This window comes from Callithrix jacchus, chromosome 14 (assembly GCF_049354715.1).
Source record: "Callithrix jacchus isolate 240 chromosome 14, calJac240_pri, whole genome shotgun sequence".
Taxonomy (NCBI): Eukaryota; Metazoa; Chordata; class Mammalia; order Primates; family Cebidae; genus Callithrix; species Callithrix jacchus.
The window spans coordinates 88,855,734-88,879,908 of record NC_133515.1 but is presented as its reverse complement, the minus strand read 5'-3'; the positions used below and the strand labels follow the sequence as shown (position 1 = coordinate 88,879,908).

The 24,175-nt window shown below is 48.6% G+C and overlaps 1 protein-coding gene across 1 annotated transcript in view; it reads left to right on the top strand.

Annotated features, from left to right (window-relative positions):
- Positions 1-2,183: 2,183 nt before the first annotated feature.
- KIF3C (kinesin family member 3C) overlaps positions 2,184-24,175 on the top strand; it is a 48,906-nt gene continuing 26,914 nt past the window's right edge. The window contains exon 1 of the mRNA XM_035272960.3: positions 2,184-4,556. Coding sequence (XP_035128851.2) covers positions 3,012-4,556 — 1,545 coding nt within the window. The 5' untranslated portion in view covers positions 2,184-3,011. The remainder of the gene's footprint in view (positions 4,557-24,175) is intronic.

Genomic DNA, 24,175 nt, shown 5'->3' with positions numbered 1-24,175 from the left:
ATGTTGGTCAGACTATTCTCAAACTCCCGATCTCAGGTGATCCACCCTCCTTGGCCTTTCAAAGTGCTGGGATTACAGGTGTGAGCCACTGAGCCCGCCTGTAAGCATTCTTTTTTTTTTTTTCAGAGACAAGACTCTCACTCTGTCACCCAGGCTAGAGTGCAGTAGTACAATAATCACTTACTGCAGCCTCAAACTCCTGGGCTTAAGTGATCCTTCTACCTCAGCCTACTGAATGGCTAGGATTACAGCTTGAGCCACCACACCTGGCCAGTGTAAGCATGCTTATCTCACTTATCCCACTGAGAAAATAGCTGTTCAGAGAAATTAAATAATATACCTGACATTGCACATCTTGTAAGCAATGGGATTCCAATCTCCCTCCCACACAGAAGGATCTGAGTAAGTGCCCTGCCAGGTGGTGACATCAAGTGGGGAGAACAGGGTGAGAACCCCTTTTATCCAGCACTGTAGTGTCAGATGCATTAGCCCAAGCAGAGAAAGGGTATTCGAAAACCAAAGCCGAATGCAACCAGAAAATGGTTGAAGAACTAAAGGCTCCATCCAGAAATCATGTGAGACCCAAGAGAGGTTAGTCTACAGAGCCAAAACCCCACCCAATAATTGGTCCAAAAGCCAAGTTAATCATAAGCAGTGGAGCTTAATCAAGGAGAGAGAGTGTGGAGGGAGGCCAGGAAACTTCAGAACCGGGCAAACTCTCAGCTAAGTCTCAAGCCTCTAGTCCAGCTCCTACTCAAATCCTGGGATGGGGAAGAGTTAAGGAGACAAATTTTATTGAGTTGGAAAACTAAACAATTGGGTCCTCTAGAGGATAACATGCTTGGAAATGTTTTGTGGAAAGACTATTCTGGTGCCTCCGTGAAGGACGGCCTCCAGGTTTCAGATAACAGCACCTCTTGATCTGGATCTCATATGGAGAGTAAGGACAACTTGGGCTCAGTCCACAGACTCAACTCTCCTCTGCAGAGGGGACCATGGATAGGACTCTGGCTTGGTCCTTGGCCTTGTGGAATTACATTTGATTTGCATCCTACAGGAAAAAAAGATGAAGACCCCATAGGGGAACCAAGCCCTGACCTGGTCTCTCCAGGATACTGAAGGAAGCAGAAGCTGTCAGGCAATCCCAGCCAGAGCAGGTGCATGTATTAAGGACTTCTCATGGTGTAATACTTCATGATTCATTGTTTCATTTGAGCCTCCCAACCACTCCATGAAGTAGCTATTAATTATTTCTTTTCCTGATCTCCAATTAAAAAAAAATAAATCAGGAAACTAAGACTGGAGCAAGGGAAGTGACTGCTCAAAACCACCCCGTTGGATGGCCATCGAAACTGGAACTTGAATCCAGGTTTTGTCTTAGGCAAATTCTGGGTCTCTTTCACTATAGGACAAAAAAAAAAAAAAAAAAAAAAAAATTGCTCAGGGAAGGCTTCATGGAGGAGGAGGTGCTTGAACTGCCCAAGTGGCAGGACACTAAATGCCAAAGGGCAAAAGCACAAAGACGCTGCACAGCAAATCCAGTTAAAGAACCAAAGGACGGTTCCTGGAATGTGCACTCCTTGAGGACAGGAAAGACCCAGAGCCTAGAACGGGGCTTGGGGCTCAGCAGGCGCTGGGTAAGTGAAGGAAGGGCTGTCTGGAACAGAGGAGTAGTGGAGGTGAGGCTGCGAAGTAAGAAGATGGAGAGGCTTTCACACAAGGAAGGCGGTGGAGGAGCAGCGAGGGGGCCCCGGGTGCATGTGCGGACATGAGGTGCGAGAGAATCAGCTGGAAGATGGCTCCAGCAGAGAGAAGAGGAAGGCCAGAAGTAGACCAGGGCAGGGGAAGGAAAGGACAGAGTCAAGAAATATTTGGGAGTTCGGCTCCAGGAGGCCTTGGCGACACCCTGACTGGGAGGAGTGACGCGCACCCATTTGCAGGCAGAAAGGCAGAAGCAGGGGGGTGTCCGAGGATGGCGGCTCGGAGGGACCAGACGTGGGTGGTGCAAGCTCAACCGTCATTCGAGGGGTGGCATGCCGATGAGGGAGGCGCCTCCCAGACTGGGGGGCCGCGGAAGGCTTTAGCAACCTGCAAGAACCCGGTTAACAAAGGCGGGACTACAACTCCCGGCATGCTCGGGTTCGGTGGGGTGACGGCGGGCGGTGGCTGCGCTGCACCCGACTGGTGGGCGCAGGACCTGGGTCGGCACCGGAGCCTGTCATCCCGGAGCGGTCGGCGGGGGTGCGGAGCCGGCGATGCGCCCCTGTCCCCCGCACCCGGGCCGCGCCCGGCTCGCGCCTCCCGCCCCGCGGCCCCGCCCCCTGCCCCACCCCAGCCGGGAGGCTTAGCTGGGGCCGCAGCGCGGCGGCAACATCACTCTCGCCGCCGCTGCTCCGCCCCATCCCCTTCTGTTTTTCTCTCTCATTCTCCGGTGGCGGCGGCGGGGAAGGCGGAGGCAGAGGCAGCAGCAGCAGCCGCGCTGGCTGCAATGAATGATCCCCCAGCTCGGGGGGAGGACTCCAGGTGAGCCTCTGCCCGCGGGAGGCCCGGGACCCCCGGCCGCCCAGGACCAGCAGCCGCCGCTATGGATCCCTAGAGGGAGGAGGAGAAGACAGCTCGCCGCCCACCCCCATCCCATTTTCCTCTTCCTTTATCTCATTGTTGCCGAAGCTGTTTACGGCAGCGCTCCCTCTGCTCCAGCATGGGGCGGGCTCCGGGCACGGCCGCTCGGCAGGCGCTGCTCCCGCTGCGGCTGGGGGATTTTGCCTAATTCACCTCCCAGCCGGTGCAGCGAGGACCCGAGAGCGGTGGAGGCCCGGATTGCAGCAGCGTCGGGGCCACCTCCCAGCGTCCCCACCCTAGGAGGCTGCATGCAGATTGAAGAGCGGCGCCTGGGGGCTGGGCTGGCCCCGCTGATCCCAACCTAGAGAGCAGGACAGCAGGACCGCCCAGGACAGCAGGACCGCCCAGGCTGCGAAGGGGCTCAGGGGCAGGAAGGTCAGAGCGGCAAGATGGCCAGTAAGACCAAGGCCAGCGAGGCCCTCAAGGTGGTGGCCCGATGCCGCCCCCTCAGCAGGAAGGAGGAGGCTGCTGGTCACGAGCAGATCCTGACCATGGACGTGAAACTGGGCCAGGTGACCCTGCGGAACCCCCGTGCTGCCGCGGGGGAGCTGCCCAAGACCTTCACCTTTGACGCCGTGTATGATGCCAGCTCCAAACAGGCCGACCTGTATGACGAAACCGTGAGGCCCCTGATAGACTCTGTGCTCCAGGGTTTCAATGGCACGGTGTTTGCCTATGGCCAGACGGGCACTGGCAAGACCTATACCATGCAGGGGACCTGGGTGGAGCCCGAGCTGCGCGGGGTCATCCCGAACGCCTTTGAGCACATCTTCACCCACATCTCCCGCTCCCAGAACCAGCAATACCTGGTCCGGGCCTCCTACTTGGAGATCTACCAGGAAGAGATTCGAGACCTGCTCTCCAAGGAACCGGGCAAGAGGCTAGAGCTGAAAGAGAACCCTGAGACGGGCGTCTACATCAAGGACCTCTCCTCCTTCGTAACCAAGAATGTCAAGGAGATTGAGCACGTGATGAATCTGGGGAACCAGACCCGGGCTGTGGGCAGCACCCACATGAACGAGGTCAGCTCCCGCTCCCATGCCATCTTCATCATCACCGTGGAGTGCAGTGAGCGTGGCTCTGATGGCCAGGACCACATCCGAGTGGGCAAGCTCAACCTAGTGGACCTGGCTGGCAGTGAGAGGCAGAACAAGGCGGGCCCCAACACAGCAGGAGGAGCAGCCACACCGTCCTCAGGTGGCACTGGTGGCAGTGGAGGCAGTGGTGGCAGTGGTGGTGGAGAGAGGCCTAAAGAAGCTTCCAAAATCAACCTCTCATTATCTGCCCTGGGCAACGTAATTGCTGCCCTGGCGGGCAACAGGAGCACCCATATTCCCTACCGGGACTCCAAGCTGACCCGGCTGCTCCAGGACTCCCTGGGGGGGAATGCCAAGACCATCATGGTAGCCACACTGGGGCCAGCTTCTCACAGCTACGATGAAAGCCTCTCAACCCTGCGCTTTGCCAACCGAGCCAAGAACATCAAGAATAAGCCCCGGGTGAACGAGGACCCCAAGGACACGCTGCTGCGGGAATTCCAAGAGGAGATCGCCCGCCTGAAGGCCCAACTGGAGAAGAAGGGGATGCTGGGAAAGCGGCCCCGGAGGAAGAGCAGCCGCAGGAAGAAGGCCGTGTCCGCCCCGCCAGGGTACCCTGAGGGCCCTGTGATTGAGGCCTGGGTGGCAGAAGAGGAGGATGACAACAACAACAACCACCACCCGCCCCAGCCCATTCTGGAGTCAGCCTTGGAGAAGAACATGGAGAATTACCTGCAGGAGCAGAAGGAACGGCTGGAGGAGGAGAAGGCAGCCATTCAGGATGACCGCAGCCTGGTGAGCGAGGAGAAGCAGAAGCTGCTGGAGGAGAAGGAGAAGATGCTGGAAGACCTGCGGCGGGAACAGCAGGCCACAGAGCTGCTTGCGGCCAAGTACAAGGTAAGGGCCCCAGAGGAGCCCGGCACTTGATAGGCTGCTCCTTGAGAGTCTGTGACCTGGCCTGAAGTGGAGGTCCTCCCTCAGCTCCACACACTGCTCTCCTGCCAAATGTGCCCCCGGAGCAGCCAGGCAAATGTCTGTGATACCGGTCTGCCAGGTACATGCACAGGCACACACACACATGTGCGTGCACATGCACATGTGAAGCAGAGCAGACAGGTGGCCTGTCAAGCCAGTGAGCTTGGGGTGGTCTGATCTGCTGCGGTCAGTTCCTGCTGGTGGCTTCAGGATCAGTCAGGTCTGTGGGATGCCCAGGCAGCCTCTTGTGAATGTGGGTTCTCATTCCTTCCCATCTTCCTCTCCTGAGGCTTCCTCCCTCTGCAGCATCTTCCAACCTCACATTGTTTTAATAATATCATTTGGTTAGTGCTTCAGTTTACAAAATGTTCCACATACATGATCCATACATGATCTCATTTGATCCTTTGGCCATCCAGGGTCACAGTTCTGAAATCCCATTTCAGAGGTAAGGAATTAAGGCTCGGAGAAGTGACATAATCAAGGTTCCATCCTATGAAGTGGCAGAGCTGAGCTGGAACCCATAGACCTCATGGTTCTTAGCTGGGCAAAGTGGGACCTCTTTCAGTTCTTAGCTGGGCAAAGTGGGACCATGAACAGATTCTGCTCCCTGGGAAATGGTCCCTGGGCCTTACAATGTAGGGGCCATTGCTTGCTATCATTAGGAAGGAGACTTGGGGATTATATAGGAGACAGGGTGGCAAAAGCACCAAGCTCTATACCAGAGACCAAGAATCTGGCCTAGCTATTTTATAGCTCATTGAGTGACCTGGTATAAGTTGCTTCTCCCTTTTCTCAGGCCTTAGTTTACCTTTCTGTAAAATAGAGGGTTGGCCTGGGTGATCTCTGAGGCTCTACCTATCTGACAATTCTATGGCCTTATTAATCTGAGCAGCAAACCAACCAACCCCCACCCTGAGTTACCACAGTTAATATCCAGTTCCCCATGACCCCAAGAGATGTCAGGACCTCATCATCCTTCCTGAGCTGTTTCCTCCCTCTCTGGGACTTTCCAGGCCCTATTGGGGCTAACTACAGAGGCTCCTGCCTGTCCAGTCATAGACCTATTAAATTTCAGTGCTGGGGATGCCACAACTCAATGTTCTAGGCATTTCCAGGCCCCTGGAGCCTTCAACACTAGGGGTTGAAGGAAGGACATGGGAAGTCATGAGCTTGCTGGGAAGAGCAAAACATTGCCATTTCTTATTCATTCTCAGGAGTCTGGGCTGGGGAACAGGGGGGCCTAGCCTACAGCCACTGTGAGAGTGGCAGATGAGCTGCATGCCATTGTCTGTTTTGGGAATGTGCTGCTGCACCAGGGGCTCTGGCCTTACATGTTTAATATTTAATTCACTTCTTTGAGCCCAGCACGAGTTATGCTGAGCTGTTTCCTCATGGAAAGAATCAGGGGCCTGGAACCGTTAGGGACATCCTGAGAGATATTAAAGGCAAAGCTGTTAGATTGAGCCCTCCCTAGGAGGGAGGGAATCCAGTGTTTGCTTACCTGGTCAATCTGCCATTGATTTTTCTGAGAAGACCCCCTGCCTCCCTGAAAGCTGGGAGGCAACAAAGGCTAAGAAGGGAGGAAAATGCAATAGCACACTTCAGCATCCCTGAGGGATGGGGCAAAGGTTTCCATTGTTGGGAACTGACTGATTCCCCTCGGTGAGATTCTTGATCTAAGGCAGTGTGGGACACAGATGATAGGAGGGCCAAGAGATCAGGGTGGCCAACACCAGAATTCTTGCACCGGAGGTATAGCCCACAAAATATCACAGTCTTAGAGCTGGCAGGAGCTTTGGAAAACTGAGGCCTAGACTGGCCCAGGGCCACACAAGTGAGTTGAGGACAGCCTAGCCTGTTTATACTCAGCCCAGCCTCTTTCCATTGCATGAGTCCTGATGTTACTTGTGCTACTTGATAATCAGAGAGTAATTCATTTTTATATAACACTTTCATATCCTAATCTCATTCAATCCTCTCAACAACCCAGAGAGGTGGTTACTATTATTTCCATTTGACAGTTAGGAAAACTAAGTCTGGGGAGGTGGAATGAGTGTCTTATCAGCTCGTGACCCTGGGTGATAGGCAGCAGAGTCAGGACTGGAACCCAGGTCTTCTGATGCCCCCAGACCTGTGGTCTTTCCAAGGCATCTCAGATTCCTTCATGTTTGCTCACTGTGTGAGTCAGGGCAGGAGCCTTTGCCTCTCCAGGCCTCGGGCTTCTCTTCACCTAACGAGGAGGAGAGGCCCGACCTTGCCCCTGGGGAGTGGGTGAACAGTCATTATATACCAGGTGTTCAGATGGAAGCGAAGCAGGAGGAGTGCCTGGGAAATTCCAGGACAGGAATGATTCCATATCTTGTGACTTCTCATCACACCCAGCCTAGGACAGTCAGCAGCCAGCAAGCCCAGAATGGAACCTATACAGAGGACCCACGTTCCCCATAGCCCCAGTGTACCGCCTGGTTCTGTGTTGGATGTTTCTTTTTTTGTTGTTGTTGAGACTGAGTTTCGCTCTTGTTACCCAGGCTGGAGTTCGATGGCGCGATCTCAGCTCACCTCAACCTTCTGCCTCCTGGGTTCAGGCAATTCTCCGGCCTCAGCCTCCTGAGTAGCTGGGATTACAGGCACGTGCCACCGTGCCCAGCTAATTTTTTATATTTTTTTAGTAGAGACGGGGTTTCACCATGTTGACCGAGATGATCTCGATCTCTTGACCTCGTGATCCACCCACCTCGGCCTCCCAAAGTGCTGGGATTACAGGCGTGAGCCACTGCACCCGGCATGTGTTGGATGTTTCCAGGCTGGTGAAAACAATTTGAGGGATCCATAGGGTAAAGAGGGAGGAGCATGTTAGAGATACCAATCCCAGCCCTGCCTATTTCCCAGGATTGTGCCGAGGATTAAATGAGATCATTAGCATGAGGGTATTTAAAATACATTGAAAGCACCAAATATGTGGAGGGCAATAGCAGCCACGGGGTGCCTTCTGTCCACCAAGCTGGGTTCCAGTGATCACCAGGACTGACATCTTTGTTGTTAGCTCAACTTCCTCCTTACCCTGCCATCCCAGCTGCCTTGCCATAACCCTCCAGCTGCTGGAAGCAGAGCCAGGCAGGAGAGGTCTAGAGATTTCAGGAGGCAGGCTCCCCATCTGCAACTCACTCCTGTCCCCAATTTCTGAGTTAGGGCGTCAATTCCGCTTCTTCCCCCACCAGCTCCCAGTCCCTTCTTCCAGTTCATACCACCCTCTGGGGGCAGCTAAGCCGTAGTTGATGCGACCCAGTGCCCTCATTCACTCTGTCTGACTCATCTCATAGTCTGTCTCGCCAGCTCTCCCTGCCTGCCACCTCCCAGGCTCCCTGTTCTCTTTGTTCTCCCCTCACCGTGTACAAACACCATGCCTGTCTCCTTGGAATCTCCTTTCATCCCTCCTTTCATCTTTACCATGGGCCTCAGGGGATGTTCGGGTGTGCAAATGTGTGAGAGTTGGTGATTGTGATCAGCGCCCTGTTTATCGGTAATCATTAGCAATTTATACTTATGTAGTGTCTGGGGGAGGGAGATGTGGGCGGGAATGCTGGTGGGGGCTTGATAACATACTAGGCCTATGAGGTAGGAGGAATAAGTAACATCACAGACCCACAATGCACAGGGAAAACCTCAGATGTTTGGTACTGCCCAGTGAAAACCCAAATGTTTGTGCACAGTGCACATACTGCAGTGAGGACTGGTGAACACATGTAGATTGGTTGGGAGAAGGCCCTGTTTACTCAAATGTAATCACACAAGACAATTTTGAAATGACTGCTTTAATTTTGAAATTAATCTTTTCCAGGAGTTGGACTAGATGATTCCTAACACTTTGATTCTAGCTACTTAAAGGGAAAAGAGGGTGTTTGTGTACAGATGTTACAGAATGCAGGCACAAATTGAAGACAGGTAGAAACAACAGCATTGAATGTGATCCCCAATAAGTAAGTCTGAAGGGAGAAGAGCCGGGGTGTTGGCTGGAGCCCACTCTCTGTGGTGATTGTAGAAAGGACAGCCTGCAGAAGCAGGCCTGGAAGCCTGAGGGAGGTGGTCATGCAGAGGAACATGAACTGTGTTGCAATTTTATTGTCCTTTTTGTGGGTCCCACTTTCTCCCACCCCTCAGCAGGGAGATTAGCCGTAAATGCAAGAGAGACCGTTTCAAGCTGGAGCGACAATAGTAACAGCAGTAATAATGACATTTACTGAGCACTCGCTTTGTGCCAAGTACTATGCTACATACAGATTATCTTATTTAATCCACGCGACCGCTCTCTAAGAAAGATGTTGATACTGTTCTCATTTTACAGATGAGAAAACAGAGCCCCACTGAGGTGAAATAACTCACCCAAGGGCACATGTTTGGCATAGTAAAACTATGTAAACCCAGTTAGATTTGACACAAAGTCTGATGTTCTTTTAGGCTTAAAAAAATTAGGAATATCAAGTTGGGAACTGTTTCCTGAAGAGGTGCTAAAAAATGATAGGAGTAGGCTGGGTACAGTGGCTCACACCTGTAATCCCAGCACTTTGGGAAGCCAAGGTGGGTGGATTCCTTGAGCCCAGGAGTTCCAGACCAGCGTGGAGAAACCCCGTCTCGACAAAAAATAAAAAAATTAGCCAGGCATGGTGGTGTGCACTGGTAGTCCCAGCTACTCGGGAGGCTGAGGTGGGAGGATCGCTTGAGCCCAAGAGATTGAGGCTGCAATGAGCCATGATTGCACCACTGCACTCCAGCCTGGGTGACAGAGCAAAACCCTGTCTTAAATAGGAAAGAAAAGAAAACTGATAGGAGCTGTTGTAAATGTGTCACATTTGAGGTGACAGAGTTCAGTGGGCAGCTGGAGTTGGGCCAGTAGAGTTTAGAAGCAAGCCCAAGACTGGAAATGGAGATTGGGTGTCATCTTTAGAAGAAGACTCAGATGAGACCCATGCCCCTCTGTTTTTTGTTTTTTGCTTTTTTAGTTTTTGAGATGGAATTTCACTCTTGTTGCCCAGGCTGGAGTGCGATGGCACAAACTCTGCTCACTGCAACCTCCACCTCCCAGGTTCAAGTGATCCTTCTGCCTTAGCCTCCTGAGTAGCTGGGATTGCAGGCGTGCGCCATCATGCCTGGCTAATTTTGTATTTTTAGTAGAGACAGGGTTTCTCTGTGTTGGTCAGGCTGGCCTTGAACTCCCAACCTCAGGTGATCCACTCACCTCAGCTTCCCAAAGTGCTGGGATTACAGACGGGAGCCACTGCCTAGATCCTCTGTTTTTGACACCATCTCTCTCTGTTTGTAAGTGACTCCCAGATTGAGGTTTTCTCTCCTGGTCTCTCTGCTCACCTTTTTATATGCAGCACTGTGTTCAGGGCATAGGCAACAGAGTCAGCCGGGTCTGGATTTAGTGACTTACCAGTTCTGAGACCTCTGAGTACCAGTTTCCTTAGTTATAAAATAGGATAGTAACAGTATCTCTGTTACGGTGCTATTGAAAGAATTAAACAAGGGCCAGGAGCAGTGGCTCATGCCTGTAATCCCAGCACTTTGGGAGACTGAGGTGGGAGGATCACTTGAGCCTAGGAATTCAAGACTAGCCTGGGTAACACAGCAAGACCTTGTCTCTGGAAAAAAAAGAATTAAACAAGATAATGAACATAAAGCGCTTTGCACAGTTTCTGGCATACAAGTGTTCAGTAAATAATTATTATCATTATGTCCAACCACCTAAGGGATGTTTTCAGTTGACCACCTTCCTGGTATGTTAAACACATCACATTTGAGCTTGGCATTCAAGGCCCTTCAGAATCTGACTGCAGTGTATCTCTTCTATCTTGCCTGTCCAAGCAAGTTACCCCAATGGGAAAACCCTACAGCCAGCTGTTCTACCCCTGCCTTTGAAAGCAACACAGGCCTCCCTGTTCTTCTGCTGATTGTACTGTTTTTGTGTCCTGGATTGTTCCTGGTAACCAGGGATAGGAATTATGGAAGCAGGTTAACCTTTATTTAAAGATTTTTTAACAGTTAAAATTGGGCTGTTTCGAGAAGAAATAGGTGGCCCTGAGGGTGGTGATGGTTTCGTGGTTGTATACTTGTCCCCAGACTCATTGAGTTATATACATTAAATATGTACAGCTTTTTATGCATCAGTCATGCGCAGTAAAGTCATGGGCTCCCATCCCTGGAAGTGTTCAAGGAGAGACAGAATGTCAGGGGTGCTCTAAGAGCTTGATGTATGAGAAAAGCCATTGAACCAGATGATCTTTCACAATCCCCTTCTCTTAAAGGTTCTTAATTGTTTAAAATGGTATCTATTTTTTAACAGCAAAATAGAAAATGTTCAGTTTAGTTGTCTGAAAATTATGACCAGAATGTTTAAATTTTAATATAGTATGAATTCAACCAATAATATAAGAAAGGATATTTTTCAGCTCTCTGTCATAACCAGTCAGAGAAGAGTCAAAGATAATGAGAAGAAGAGAAGAGAGAGAGAGAATAGGACAAAAGCAAGAGAGAAATAGAGGGGGACAATAAAGAGGGGAACAGGCAGGGAGGGAGAGTGGGTAAAGGTATGGACGACAGGGTTTCTGGGGAGAAGAAACCTTGAGAGGAAGTGCAGTACTGGAGAGAGTTAAATACTGTGTATCATTCCACTGTCCTGATCTTCATGTTAGCTTCCACATAGGGCTACCTCCAGTCTTCAGAGACTTCCACAAAGCTGATCTGGTTTCATCCACGTGAACCCAAGGACACCAGCCCCATGCCGGACACTCTGAGATTTGTGGGGGCTGTGTGATCAGCTGAGTCCTGTATGATCAGACCCTTGAAAGAAGCCTTGAGATAACAAGCTACCCATACTCCAGGCTGGGTTTGAATCTAGGTCACAGTCCATGACCTCTTGGTGACAACAGTGTCTTGTGTTCCTTCTCATCACTGGTGGGTATGGTCAGTTAACAGAATTGTTGCATCCTGGGTACATTTTGTAACATAAGGATTTAACTAGTGGGAAGTATATGACACTAATGCCTTTCCATCTGAGATTCTAGGCTTCAAATGATATTGAGGCTCAGCAGGTTTTGGTCCAGTGTTAGGTTTCCCATGCTATGCGTTGGCTGGAGGAGGGTATTATTATACTGTGCTTAGTCATTTCCAGCCTCCGAAGAGCATGAGACTGGATGAAGTGGCTTTGATAATATTCTCTTTTTTTTTCTTTCACAACTCAAATGCCTTGGGGGACTTTGATAATATTCTCATTGTGCTCTGAAGACTAGGAAGAAAGGCCTGGAATTCAAATAGAGAGGGGCACTTTTCTCTGCCAGACCACTGCTCCTGGCCAGTCTGGGGCACTTCTTCTGGAGCTGCTGAACCAGGTGGCATGGTTGAATGAATAAGGAAATGGTCCCTCAGGTGCAGTGGCTCATGCCTGAAATCCCAGGACTTTGGGAGGCTGAGGTGGGAGGATCACTTGAGGTCAGGAGTTTGAGACCAGACTGGACAACATAGCCAGACTCCATCTCTACAAAAAAGTAAAAAAAAAAAAAAAATTATCTAGGCATGGTAGTGCATGCCTGTAGTCCTAGCTATTCAGGAGGCTGACATGGAAGGATGGCTTGAGCTCAGGAGTTCGAGGTTTCAGTGAGCCTTTATCTTGCCACTGTACTCCAGCCTGGATAACAGAGCAAGACCCCAACTCACAAAAAAAGAAAACAAAACAAAATGGTCCCTCTTTCCACAGATCCAGCTCTGCAGCTATAGAGGCTGTGCAAGACACACCCTCATGCTCAAAGCTTATAGGACCCCCACACTTGCAGTGTGGTATATCCAGAATTTTTAATATTCTGAGAAATTCCTGGGCATTAACTCCAGCTCATACTAAAAAATTGCTTTCTAGGTGTCTCACTTTCCTTCCAGATATACTCAACAGAAGAGTCCCAGGCCCTGGGCTGAGCTTTTTCTGTAACACTAGCTAATGGACCTGTAGGCTTTCTTCTTTCATCAGGTGGGCCAGCAGAAAAATAACAACAGTGATCATAATAATGATAGCTACCATTTCTTCCATGCATGCTTAATGCCAAGCACCCTTATGTGTCCTTTTTTTTGAGACACTTTCACTCTGATTGTCCAGGCTGCAGTGCAATGGCACGATCTCAGCTCATCGCAACCTCTGCCTCCCAGGTTCAAGCGATTCTCCTGCCTCAGCCTCCCGAGTAGCTAGAATTACAGGTGCCCACCACCACACCCGGCTAGTTTTTGTATTTTCAGTAGAGACAGGGTTTCGCCATGTTTACCAGGCTGGTGTGGAACTCCTGATCTTAGGTGATCTGCCCACCTCGGCCTCCCAAAGTTCTGGGATTACAGGCGTGAGCCAGGCATGATGTGTTCTTTATGTGTATCATTTTGCTTCATCCTCATGGAATAATGAATCTCCATCTGACCAGTGAGGACACTGAGGCAAATTAAGGAATGAACAACCTAAGGTCACATGCCTAGAAAGTACTGGAGCCAGAGTTATGAGCCTGTATCTGCCTGACTCCCTAACCTATGGTCTTCACCTCCACACTGTAATGCCAGCTCAGACAGGAAGGATTTATGCCAGATCCCTGGCTAATAGGCCCCAGTGGGAACTCCTGTCTCCTGAGATGTTTAACTCATCTTTGTCCTTTTGTATGATGCACACCCCTGGCCTCTAACCTCAGCCCAGCCCCATTCATTTGTATAATCAACAAATCTTTGGCTGGGGCAGTGGCTCATGTCCGTCATCCCAGAACTTTGGGAGGCCTAAGTGGGCAGATCACTTGAGGCCAGAGTTCAAGATTATTTTGGCCAACATGACAAAACCCCTTCTCTACCAAAAATGCAAAAATTAGCTGGGCATGGTGGCACGTGCCTGTAGTCCCAGCTACGCCAGAGGCTGAGCCAGGAGAATCACTTGAATCTGGGAGGCAGAGGTTACAGTGAGCCAAGATCACACCACTGTACTTCAGCCTGGGGGATAGAGTGAGACTCTGTGTCTCAAAAAAAAAGCCCAGCAAATCTCTTTGAGTAACCATGGCCAAGGACATAAATCAGTAGATATAGTTAACGTTGTTTTAAAAATCTTTAAATTTCTGGAAGAAGTCACAAGAACTTGCTAATAATGGTTATTGCTAGGGATTTTAATATGGAGGGGAATTTTTATTTTTCACTTTATTCCTTTTATTTTTCACAATAAGCATATAATACTTGAAAAATCATCTGGCACTTTATTTTTATTTTTTATTGTTTCAATAGTTTTTGGGGGAACAGGTAGTTTTTAGTTACATGAATAAGTTCTTTAGTGGTATTTCTGAGATTTTGGTGTACCTGCCACCCACTTTTAAAAAATGAAACAAAAACTAATCTGAATTGTTTAAAGGAAAAAGCCCATTGTCAGGGTTCTGTGGTTTAAAAAAAGTGGGAGTTGGGGGGGATATAAAAGATATATTTTAATGCCTGTTGGAATATTTGCTTAACAGTAATTAATAATTGCGGGAAATCCAGGGTTGATAATAATGCTCAGTTATACTCAGTCATTCATTGGTAATCCTATGACCTTAGACAAGCTGCTTTCCCTCCCAGGAGCTGTAAGGAATGACCAATAGATGATTTCTGACTGGATGTGGTGGCTCACGCCTGTAATCCCAGCACATTGGGAGGCCGAGGCGGGTGGATTACCTGAGGTCAGGAGTTCGAGACAAGGCTGACCAATGTGGTGAAACCCCGTCTCTATAGAAAATGCAAAAATTAGCTGGGCATGGTGGGGCACATGCCTGTAATCCCAGCTACTTGGGAGGCTGAGGCAGGAGAATAGCTTGAACTTGGAAGGCAGAGGTTGCAATGAGCCGAGATCACGCCATGGCACTCCAGCCTGGGTGACAGAGCAAGAATCCATCTCCAAAAAAAAAAAAAGTGATTCCTTCCTTTCTGTACCATTTGCTGATTCACCTTGGAAGCAGGCCAGGGTTAGAAATCAGCCTGAATGAAGGACAGTAAAGGATAGAGAGGAATGACCCAGCCTTGACTGGGAGCCTAGAGGCTGTGTGACCCAGGACCACGCACCTAAACCCTCTGGGCCCTGCACCTCATCTGTAAACTGCTCAGACTACACTATATACATCCTTAGGTTCATCCAGTTCTGACACTGGAGCATTCTATTGTCTGGATTTGCTGGAGAGAAACCCTCTGGAAAGCTACAAATAAGCAGGGAAAATAGGGGAGAAAGGTGAAGATAAGCATTGATCTGAGGGGCTTGTGGTTTTCTCACTAGAGTAGAAGGGCTGATTAATTTTCTCCTGCTTTTCCTCAAGGTGAGCGGAAGCACTTCTGGGCATTCCGGCCTTGCCCAGTACAAGGCTGGGACGAGTCACTTGGCCTATTTTCCTGATCCTAAATTGTTCTTTCTTCTTGATAAGGAAATTCCTAGCATTCGAACCATGCATCATTTTTGTTGTGTTTTGAGCCACCCAAGGAGGAGACTCAGACTCAGTCTCCTGATTTTTGTTCCCCAGGGCAGGAAATGATTGAAAATAGCATTATTCATCTGAAAATAGTACTCTTCATTCCCTCCCTGTTGTCTCTTTCATTTCTTCTTCCCTTACTGCTGACCCCTCAAGATGCACAGTCAGGAAGCCGGGAAGGAGAAATAGGTCCGTGAAGGTAGGAGTGGCTGTTTCTAAGAGATGGAAGTGGGGTCTGCTGAGATTGTTTTGCTTTTGCTCTTTGTGGCAAGTGGTGGTTAAAATACCAATGGGATACCAAAACTGTGAGTAACGACTAACGGGTTGTACTTTGTCACTTAACAAGCACTTTCACATCTATTATCAAACTCCCTGGTTGCTTTGTTTCTGTTTTTTGTTTTGTTTTGTTTTTTGAGACAGGGTCTCACTCTGTCACCCAGGCAAGAGTGTGGTAGTGCAATCTCAGCTCAGTAGTCTCAGCCTCCTGGGCTCAAAGGATCCTTTCACCTCAGTTTACCAACTAGATGGGATTATAGAGATGGGACTACAGACACACAACATCATGCCTAATTTTTTAAAAAAAATTTTTGTAGAGATGGGGTCTCACTATGTTGCCCAGGCTGGTCTTGAACTCCTGGGCTCAAGTGATCTGCTCACCTCAGCCTCCCAAAGTGCTGGGATTATAGGTGTGTGCCACTGTACCCAGCCCAACTTGCTGTTCTTACCCAAGGCCTGAAAGGTAGCAGGTATTCTCCCCATTTTACAGATGAGAAAGTGGAAGTCCAGAGGGCTGAACAGCTAGGTTTTGTAGCAGAGAGTGGCAGAGTGTATAGCAGGACTGGGGCACCTTGGCTGCCACGCCCAGCCACTCTTTATGCCATTCCACCAGGGAACTTGTCCAGTGGCCCTTCCCACAAACATTCTTCCAGGTTTTGTAGCCTCTCTCTGAGATTCTAGGGATCCCATCAACCTCCCTACCAGCACACAGTTAAGAGCTCTAACCCACTTATCTCAGAGACCCCCATGAGAGTCTCACACAGGCAGAAGCAGCAGCAGCAGAGCCCTGCCTATTTCAGCCAAAAGAGAAAGCAAGGAGGCTCAGAGCTTTCCTGATGGTTCCTCAGTTGGCAAAGGTACAAATACCAAATGCTGCTTCCCTTCAAGGTGCTTTCCTGTCTGAACTTGGAAGAAAGCCATGGAACTGAGAAAAGGACATTGGACTTGGAGTGAGGATGGAGGTGATCAAATATCACTCTGCCATTTACTGGCTCCAAACCTTGAGCAAATCACTTTGCCTGTATGAGCTTTAGTTTTCTTTTTTGTCAAATGTGGATCATAATCATTATCACATAAGAGTCTTGTGAGCATTAAATAGGATAATTAAGGTAAAAGGGAGTTAACCCAGTTGAGGCACATGGCCAGTTGCATCTGAGACTCCTGTCTCCTCCAGAATGTCACAGATAGGTGGCAGTGGCAGGGCAGAGCCTGTTTGGCTTCTCTGTCCTCGTAAAATTGTACTCGATGCTATATTCCCAGAAGAGTGGCTGGCTGGGCCTGGCTGTCTCCATTCTTGCTTTCCACATCAGTGCTTTATGAGTACTGGGCCCCCTTGCTCCCCTCTCTGGTTTTGTACTCCATTTGCTCTTAGAATAGTTAAATGTGAGCCTCTGTGTATCCCCAGTTGTGTCTACAAGCTGGCATTCTCCCTGTAGTGACCCTGGCTGTTGTCATACCAGCTGACCTGCCTCTGATACCTGGAATCAGGGCTCTAATCAAATTGGGAAATTATTTAGAAAGTACATAGTCAATATAAGAGCAGCTGGACATGCTGGCTCACACTGGTAATCCCAGCACTTTGGGAGGCCGAGGTGGGCAGATCACTCGAGGTCAGGAATTCAGTACCAGCCTGGCCAACATGATGAAACGATGCCTCTACTAAAAATGCAAAAACTACCTGGGCATGGTGGTGGGGTACTTATAGTTCTAGCTACTCAGGAGGGTGAGGCAGGAGAATCACTTGAACCCGGGAGGCAGAGGTTGCAGTGAGCTGAGATTGTACCACTGTACTCCAGCCTGGGTGACTAAATGAGACTCTGTGTCAAAAAAAAAAAGAGGAGCTAGACCAAGATTCCCTAATTAGGAGACTCCAGGCTTTGAGGACTCCACCTCTAGGCCTTATTTTCCTATCTATAAAGCATGGGGGTTGGGGATAATGATTCTCAAAGTCCTCTTGATTACCCTGCCCTTTGTATCCATCTCTCAAGAGTGAGAGCATGGTCCCCTGGAGTTCCCAGCCCTGTCTTTTCCACCCCCACAGCCTCTACTGGCCTTTTAGTTACACTGGACTTATTTAGAATCAGCAGACAAACTGGGTCCTGTCCCCAGGCCCACCCACCTGTAGTCTTTTGCTCTGAAATATTACAAAAGAAGCATTGACTGGAGTGGCTGAGAGCTTCAGAGATCTTCTCTCTCTCTCTTTTTTTTTTTTTTCAGACAGGGTCTCACTCTGTCACTCAGACCAGAGTGCAGGGGCACAATCTCTGCTTACTGCAACAACCTCTGCTTTCTGGGTTCAAGCCATTCTCCTGCCTCAGCCTCCCGAGTAGCTAGGACTATAGGTGCATACCACCACACCTGGCTAATGTTTTTATTTTTAGTAGAGACAGGGTTTCATCATGTTGGCCAGGCTGGTCTCAAATTCCTGACCTCAGGTGATCTGTCCACCTCAGCTTCCCAAAGTGCTGCGATTACAGGTGCGCCTGGCTGGGAACTTCTCTTAAGGACTAGGAACTCCACATTCTCATGTCCTCTGCTTGGTATATTCTAGCCTGCATTGAGCTGAGGGATTTCAGGCATCCCTATCCCTTCCTGCCCTCGTAGGTGATGGTTAAGGATAGAGATCTCTGAAAAAATTAGCTGGGTGTGGTAGCTCACATGCCTGTAGTCCCAGCTACTTGGGAGGCTTAGGTGGGAGGATCTCTTGAGTCCAGAACGTTCAGGCTGCAGTGAACCACTGAACTCCAGTTGGGACAACAGAGTAAGACCCTGTATCTTAAAAAAAAAAAAAAAAAAAAAAAAAAACCAGGCGAGGTGGCTCACACCTATAATCCTAGCACTTTGGGAGGTCGAGGCAGGCGGATCACCTCAGGAGTTTGAGACCAGCCTGACCAACATGGATAAACCCTGTTTCTACTAAAAATACAAAATTAGCTGGGCATGGTGGCGCATGCCTGTAATTCTAGTTACTCAGGAGGCCGAGGCAGGAGAATCACTTGAACCTGGGAGGCGGAGGTTGCAGTGAGCCGAGATCACACCATAGCACTCCAGCCTGGGCAACAAGAGCAAGACTCCATCTCAAAAAAAAAAAAAAAAAAGAAAAGAGGAAAGAAACAAAAGAAAAAGCTAGAGATCTCTGAGAAAAAGGAAGAGATGGCTACTGGTATCCTCAGGCATATGTGGAAATTAAAAAAAAAGGACAAATATCTATTTTTAAGCCAAGAAAGGAATCTCATGCGTGACATATTTCTGAGCACAGGAGTGGAGCAGACAGTATGGGTTGAGACTGGGGAGAAAGAGGGAGCAGAGATGTTGCACCTGGACTGAGGCCCACCCACAGATTTCATGCCAGAGCCAGCCCCCTCTTCTCAGCACAAGACTGGTCTGTCAGCCAGGCTTGGCTGAGAGTGTGGGTTTGAGCAAGTGGGCAAGACTTGGCCAGTGACTGATAAGGCAAATTCAGTTGTCATTCAGAGCATGTCTGTGCTGGGGCCCAGCGGGGCTGGCAGAGAAACACAGGGGCATTGGACAGACGGGTGGAGTAAAAGTGGCCAGTTAGTCATTGTCCAGGATTCTCTTCATGGAGCCAAGGGCCCAGCCAAGATAGTGAAGCAGATTTCTAGGTCCACAGAGGAGATCCAGCAGTGAAGCAGATCAGCAGAAACCAGCCCAGGAGCCGGTCCCGAGACTCCTGTAATGGGGATGTGGGAGGGAGGAGGGCTGGGACTTGGGGCTTCAGCAGTCTTGGCTGATACATCAGACCCCAGGCTTGACTGGCAGCCCAAATTATGCCTGATAGTGTCCGGGTGGCTTCAAGCACTGGGTGAGGTGGTAGCCTTTGAGTGAGGAGGAATTGGGCCTTGGTGTGGGTAACTGGGGAAGGTGGGGGCTGAATAAACAAAGAATTTTGTTTTGAATCTGAGGTCCATCTCTTCACTTGAAAATCACCAAAGAAATTAGCCAGGCATGCTGGCATATGCCTGTAGTTCCAGCTACTCAGAAGGCTGAGGTGGGAAGATCTCTTGAGCGTAAGAACTGGAGGCTGCAGTGAGCTCTGATCTTGCCACTGCATTCCAGCCTGGGCAACAGAACAAGACCCTGTCTCTAACAGAAAAAGATAAATCGCCAAAATGGTTTAAAAACAATATAGTTGTTGGGAAAGGAAAGCTCAGGCCTCCACAAGAACACCTTGAAGGTATGGAGAATATAAAACTAATGCAGAGGCTCAATTTTATATCTATTATCAAATGTTTATTTTTATTTTATTTTCCTCTTTTTTTTTTTTTTTTTTGAATCGGAGTGTTGCTCTTGTTGCCCAGGCTGGAGTGCTATGGTGTGATCTTGGCTTACTGCAACCTCTATCTCCCAGGTTCAAGTGATTCTCCTGCCTCAGCCTCCTGAGTAGCTGGGATTACAGGCATGTGCCACCACACCCAGCTAATTTTGTATTTTTAGTAGAAACGGAGTTTCTCCATATTGGTCAGGCTGGTCTCAAACTCCTGACCTCAGGTGATCTGCTGCCTTGGCCTCCCAAAGTGCTGGGATTCTGGCATGAGCCACCTCATTTTTATTTTATTTTTGAGATAGAGTCTTGCTTTGTGGCCCAGGCTAGGGTACAGTGGGGTAATCTTGGCCCGTTGCAAACTCTGGCGATTCTTGTGCCTCAGCCTCCCGAGTAGCTGAGGTTATAGGTGCAAAGCCACCATGCCCAGCTAATTTCTGTATTTTTAGTAGAGACCAGGTTTTGCCATGTTGGCCAGGCTGGTCTTGAACTCTTGGCCTCAAATGATCCACCTGCCTCGGTCTCCCAGGGTTGGGAGTACAGGTATGAGCTACTGTGCCGAGCCATAACAAATTTTTAAAATAGTAATACTTCATGCCTATGATCCTGTAATAAAAATGGTTCCATTATTTACTGCTGGCAGAAGTTTAAGTGGTATAAGCCGTTAGAATGATAATTGATAATATGTTCCAAGATATACAAAATGTTTATAACCCTTTGTCCTTTCCTGAAATTTCTAAGAAAGTCACCTAAAAAAAGCAAAAAATTAGGCTGGGAGTGGTGGCTCACACTTATAATCACAGCACTTTAGGAGGCCAAGGCAGGTGGATCTCTTCAGTCCAGCAATTCAATACCAGTCTGGGTAACATGGCAAAACCCTGTCTCTACAAAAAATACAAAAAGTAGCCAGGCATGGTCGTGGGTACCTGTGGTCCCACATATTCAGGAAGCCAAGGCAGGAGAATTGCTTGAACCTAGGAGACAGGGGTTCAGCTGAGACCATGCCACTGCCCTCCAGCCTGGGTGACAGAGTGTCTCCTGTCTCAAAAAGAAAGAAAGAAAGAAAGAAATATTAGGTAAAGTGGAAATCGCAAGACATAAATTTGTACTTATGCTGTCTATAGAGGTGAAAAAAAGATGAGTGCATGTGGAGAAGTCTGGGAAAAAAACCCAGGGAAAATGAAGGAAACTAAGTAGCTATGGTAGGGAATATGTGGCATTTCTCATTTTATTTCTATGGTGATTTTGATGTTTGTGCAATTCTTTTTTTCTGAAAGGGGAGAAAGACAATAAGGGGTTAAAAAACATGTCTCCAGAATTCTTTAATAAATGAAATAAATTTAATTTTAATTAAATTTTTTAATTCTTTAAATGAATTCTTTAATTTAAAATACTGCTATTCTTTAAAATACCTGTATTTTAAGAATACTGGTAAGTATTTCCTCCAGGGTTAACTCTTTTTTTTTTTTTTTTTGAGACGGAGTTTCACTCTTGTTACCCAGGCTGGAGTGCAATGGCGCGATCTCGGCTCACCGCAACCTCCGCCTCCTGGGTTCAGGCAATTCTCCTGCCTCAGCCTCCTGAGTAGCTGGGATTACAGGCACGTGCCACCATGCCCAGCTAATTTTTTTTCTATTTTTATTAGAGATGGGGTTTCACCATGTTGACCAGGATGGTCTCGATCTCTTGACCTCGTGATCCACCCTCCTCGGCCTCCCAAAGTGCTGGGATTACAGGCGTGAGCCACCGCGCCCGGCCCCCAAGGGTTAACTCTTGAAGTAACAAATTTCATAAATGTATTACCTTCTATGAACAGTAAAACTCCCTTTCATTTGTCCTAAAAACTGCTGCTATCAAACCTCAAGGCATAAGCTCTTAACTCTACGTGCCAGGATGGATTGGAAAAGTCTGGATCTTTCCCTTTCACACCCAGTTTTGATTGTTTCCAGACTTATTCTCTTAACCTTTCTTTGTCTTCGCAGACCGAAGAGTCCTATTTTTTAAAGTCTCTTGTAACAGCCCTGGGATGGTTTCGGCCGCCCTTCTCTTGATCTTCTCTCTCCTTTATGTCTCTGGAGATGGCAGTAAGACACTACACACAGTACTCCAGATTCAGCCGCATCATGGTTTTAGATGAGGGTATAATGTTTTGTTTCCAAAAAGCTTCATGATGGTGCCTGGGCCGATATTGACGTTTTTAGCTGTGGCGGCATATTCAGCCAGTGTCTTCTGGGAACAATGGAGTGTTACTCCTCCTCCTCCCCTTTTTAGGGCTTGTAACCAATTGTCCACAGCTATCATTTCATTACTAGAGTTAGGATTCTTTTTCCCCAAAATGTAAAATCTGCCATTTTCTTGTCAGCTCACATAGGCTGGAAATTCTCTTGTACTTTACCCCCTAGGAGAATTTGGGGGTGTCTGTGAAGTTGGGTATTTCACCTATGCACTCGAGCACCTTTCCATCCAGAGAAATACCTGTTTATTTCTGTTTCCTTTCCCCTTTCTCCATCTCCTCACTCCCCATGTAACTTTGAATAACCTCTGATGTGCAGCGTTGCCAGGAGTGCTTTCACCTTCTGAGTTCTGGTCACTGGCTTACCCATGTGCTGAAATAACCTGTTCCGTCCCATTCTGAAAGAACTCTCGGAGATTAGTCAGACACGACTTCCTCTTGCCGGGAACATGTCGATTTCCTTTAGCAGGTTCTGCTTCCTTCAGGAGTCACCACAGCCCCTGCAATAGGAAGAGCCTGGGCTTTGGAGCCAGGCAGGCCTGGGCCTGGTCTCCATTTAAGTTTATTATTTCTAATTCTCTCTCTCTCTCTTTTTTTTTTTTTGTAATGGGATCTTACTGTCACCCAAGCTAGAGTGCAGTGATGCGATCTCAGTTCACTGCAGCCTCAACCTTCTGGACTCAAGTGATCCTGCCACAGCCTGCTGAATAGTTGGGACTACAAGTTCACACCACCATGCCTAACTCTTTTTTTTCTTGAGACAGAGTTTCACTCTTGTTGTCCAGGTTGGAGTGCAATGACGCAATCTTGGCTCACCACAACCTCCGCCTCCCAGGTTCAAGCAATTCTTCTGCCTCAGTCTCTCAAGTAGCTGGGGTTACAGGCATGCGCCACCACGTCCGGCTAATTTTGTATTTTTAGTAGAGATGGAGTTTCTCCATGTTGGTCAGGTTGGTTTCGAGCTCCCGACCTCAGGTGATCCACCTGCCTCAGCCTCCCAAAGTGCTGTTTTATATATAAAAACCCCACTGTTTTAATGTATTTTATAGAGATGGGTTTTGCCATGTTGCCTGGGGTGGTCTTGAACTCCTGGTCTCAAGGGATCCATCCACCTCAGCCTCCCAAAGTGCTGAGATTACAGGCATGAGCCATCCTGCTCAGCTGCATCTCCATTTAAATTTAATGGCCATGATGTGACCTTGGATGGGTCACTTAACCTCCCTGAGCTTTCACTGGAGAAATGAGAGTGCTAATAGTATGCATGTGCCTTACAGCAGCCCTTTTCAAACATTCTTGTGCATCCAGATTACCTGGGATCTCAGTTCAATGTGGACCTCCATTCACTAGGTCTGAATTTCTTAGCTGATTTGCTTATTTATTTTTCAGATAGGGCCTTGCTATGTTGCCAAGCTGATCTTGAATCCCTGGGCTCAAGCAATCCTCAGCCTCCCAAACAACTGGGACCACAGGCAGGAGCCACCACACCTGGCTCTGGGTTGTTAAAAAGCTCCCCAGGTGATTCTAACATGCAGCAAAATTTGAGAGCAAGTGTCTTTTTATTAGGTGCCAAAGAATAAAGAATGCTAGAGTCACATAAAATGCTGGGGAAAATGAAAGGTCTCAGGGTTGAAATGAACCAATGTGTCCCAGATTCAAAGGCCAGGCCAGATAGCAGGCTCCTCAAGACCTGTGACCCAGTAGTTAGGGGATCAAGTATGCATGGTCCACAACAGTAGGGGCCTCCTCCATGTGGTTCTTTCCTCTCTCACACCCACCCCACCCTTCTTGCCATGTTCCCTAGATGATTGGGCCCCATGCCAATGAGTGTGGATTGACCAATGCGGGGAAGAGAAACTGGGATTAAGAGAGTCCCAGGTGGCTGGGCTCGGTGGCTCACACCCGTAATCCCAGAACTTTGGGAGGCCAAGGTGGGCGGGTCACTTGAGGTCAGGAGTTTGAGACTAGCCTGGCCAACATGGTGAAACCCCATCTCTACTAAAAATACAAAAATTAGCTAGGTGTGGTGGCACGTGCCTGCAGTCCCAGCTACATGGGAGGCTGAGGCAGGAGAATTGCTTGAACCCGGGAGGCAGAGGTTGCAGTGAGCCGAGATTGTGCCACTGCACACCAGTCTGGGCAACGGAGTAAGACTCTCTCTCAAAAAAAAAAAAAAAAAAAAAGCCCAAGGAAGGGACCTGATACCCGCTCTGGGACAATCCTCAAGGATTCTGTTTGGTCCATCAAATATGTATTGAGC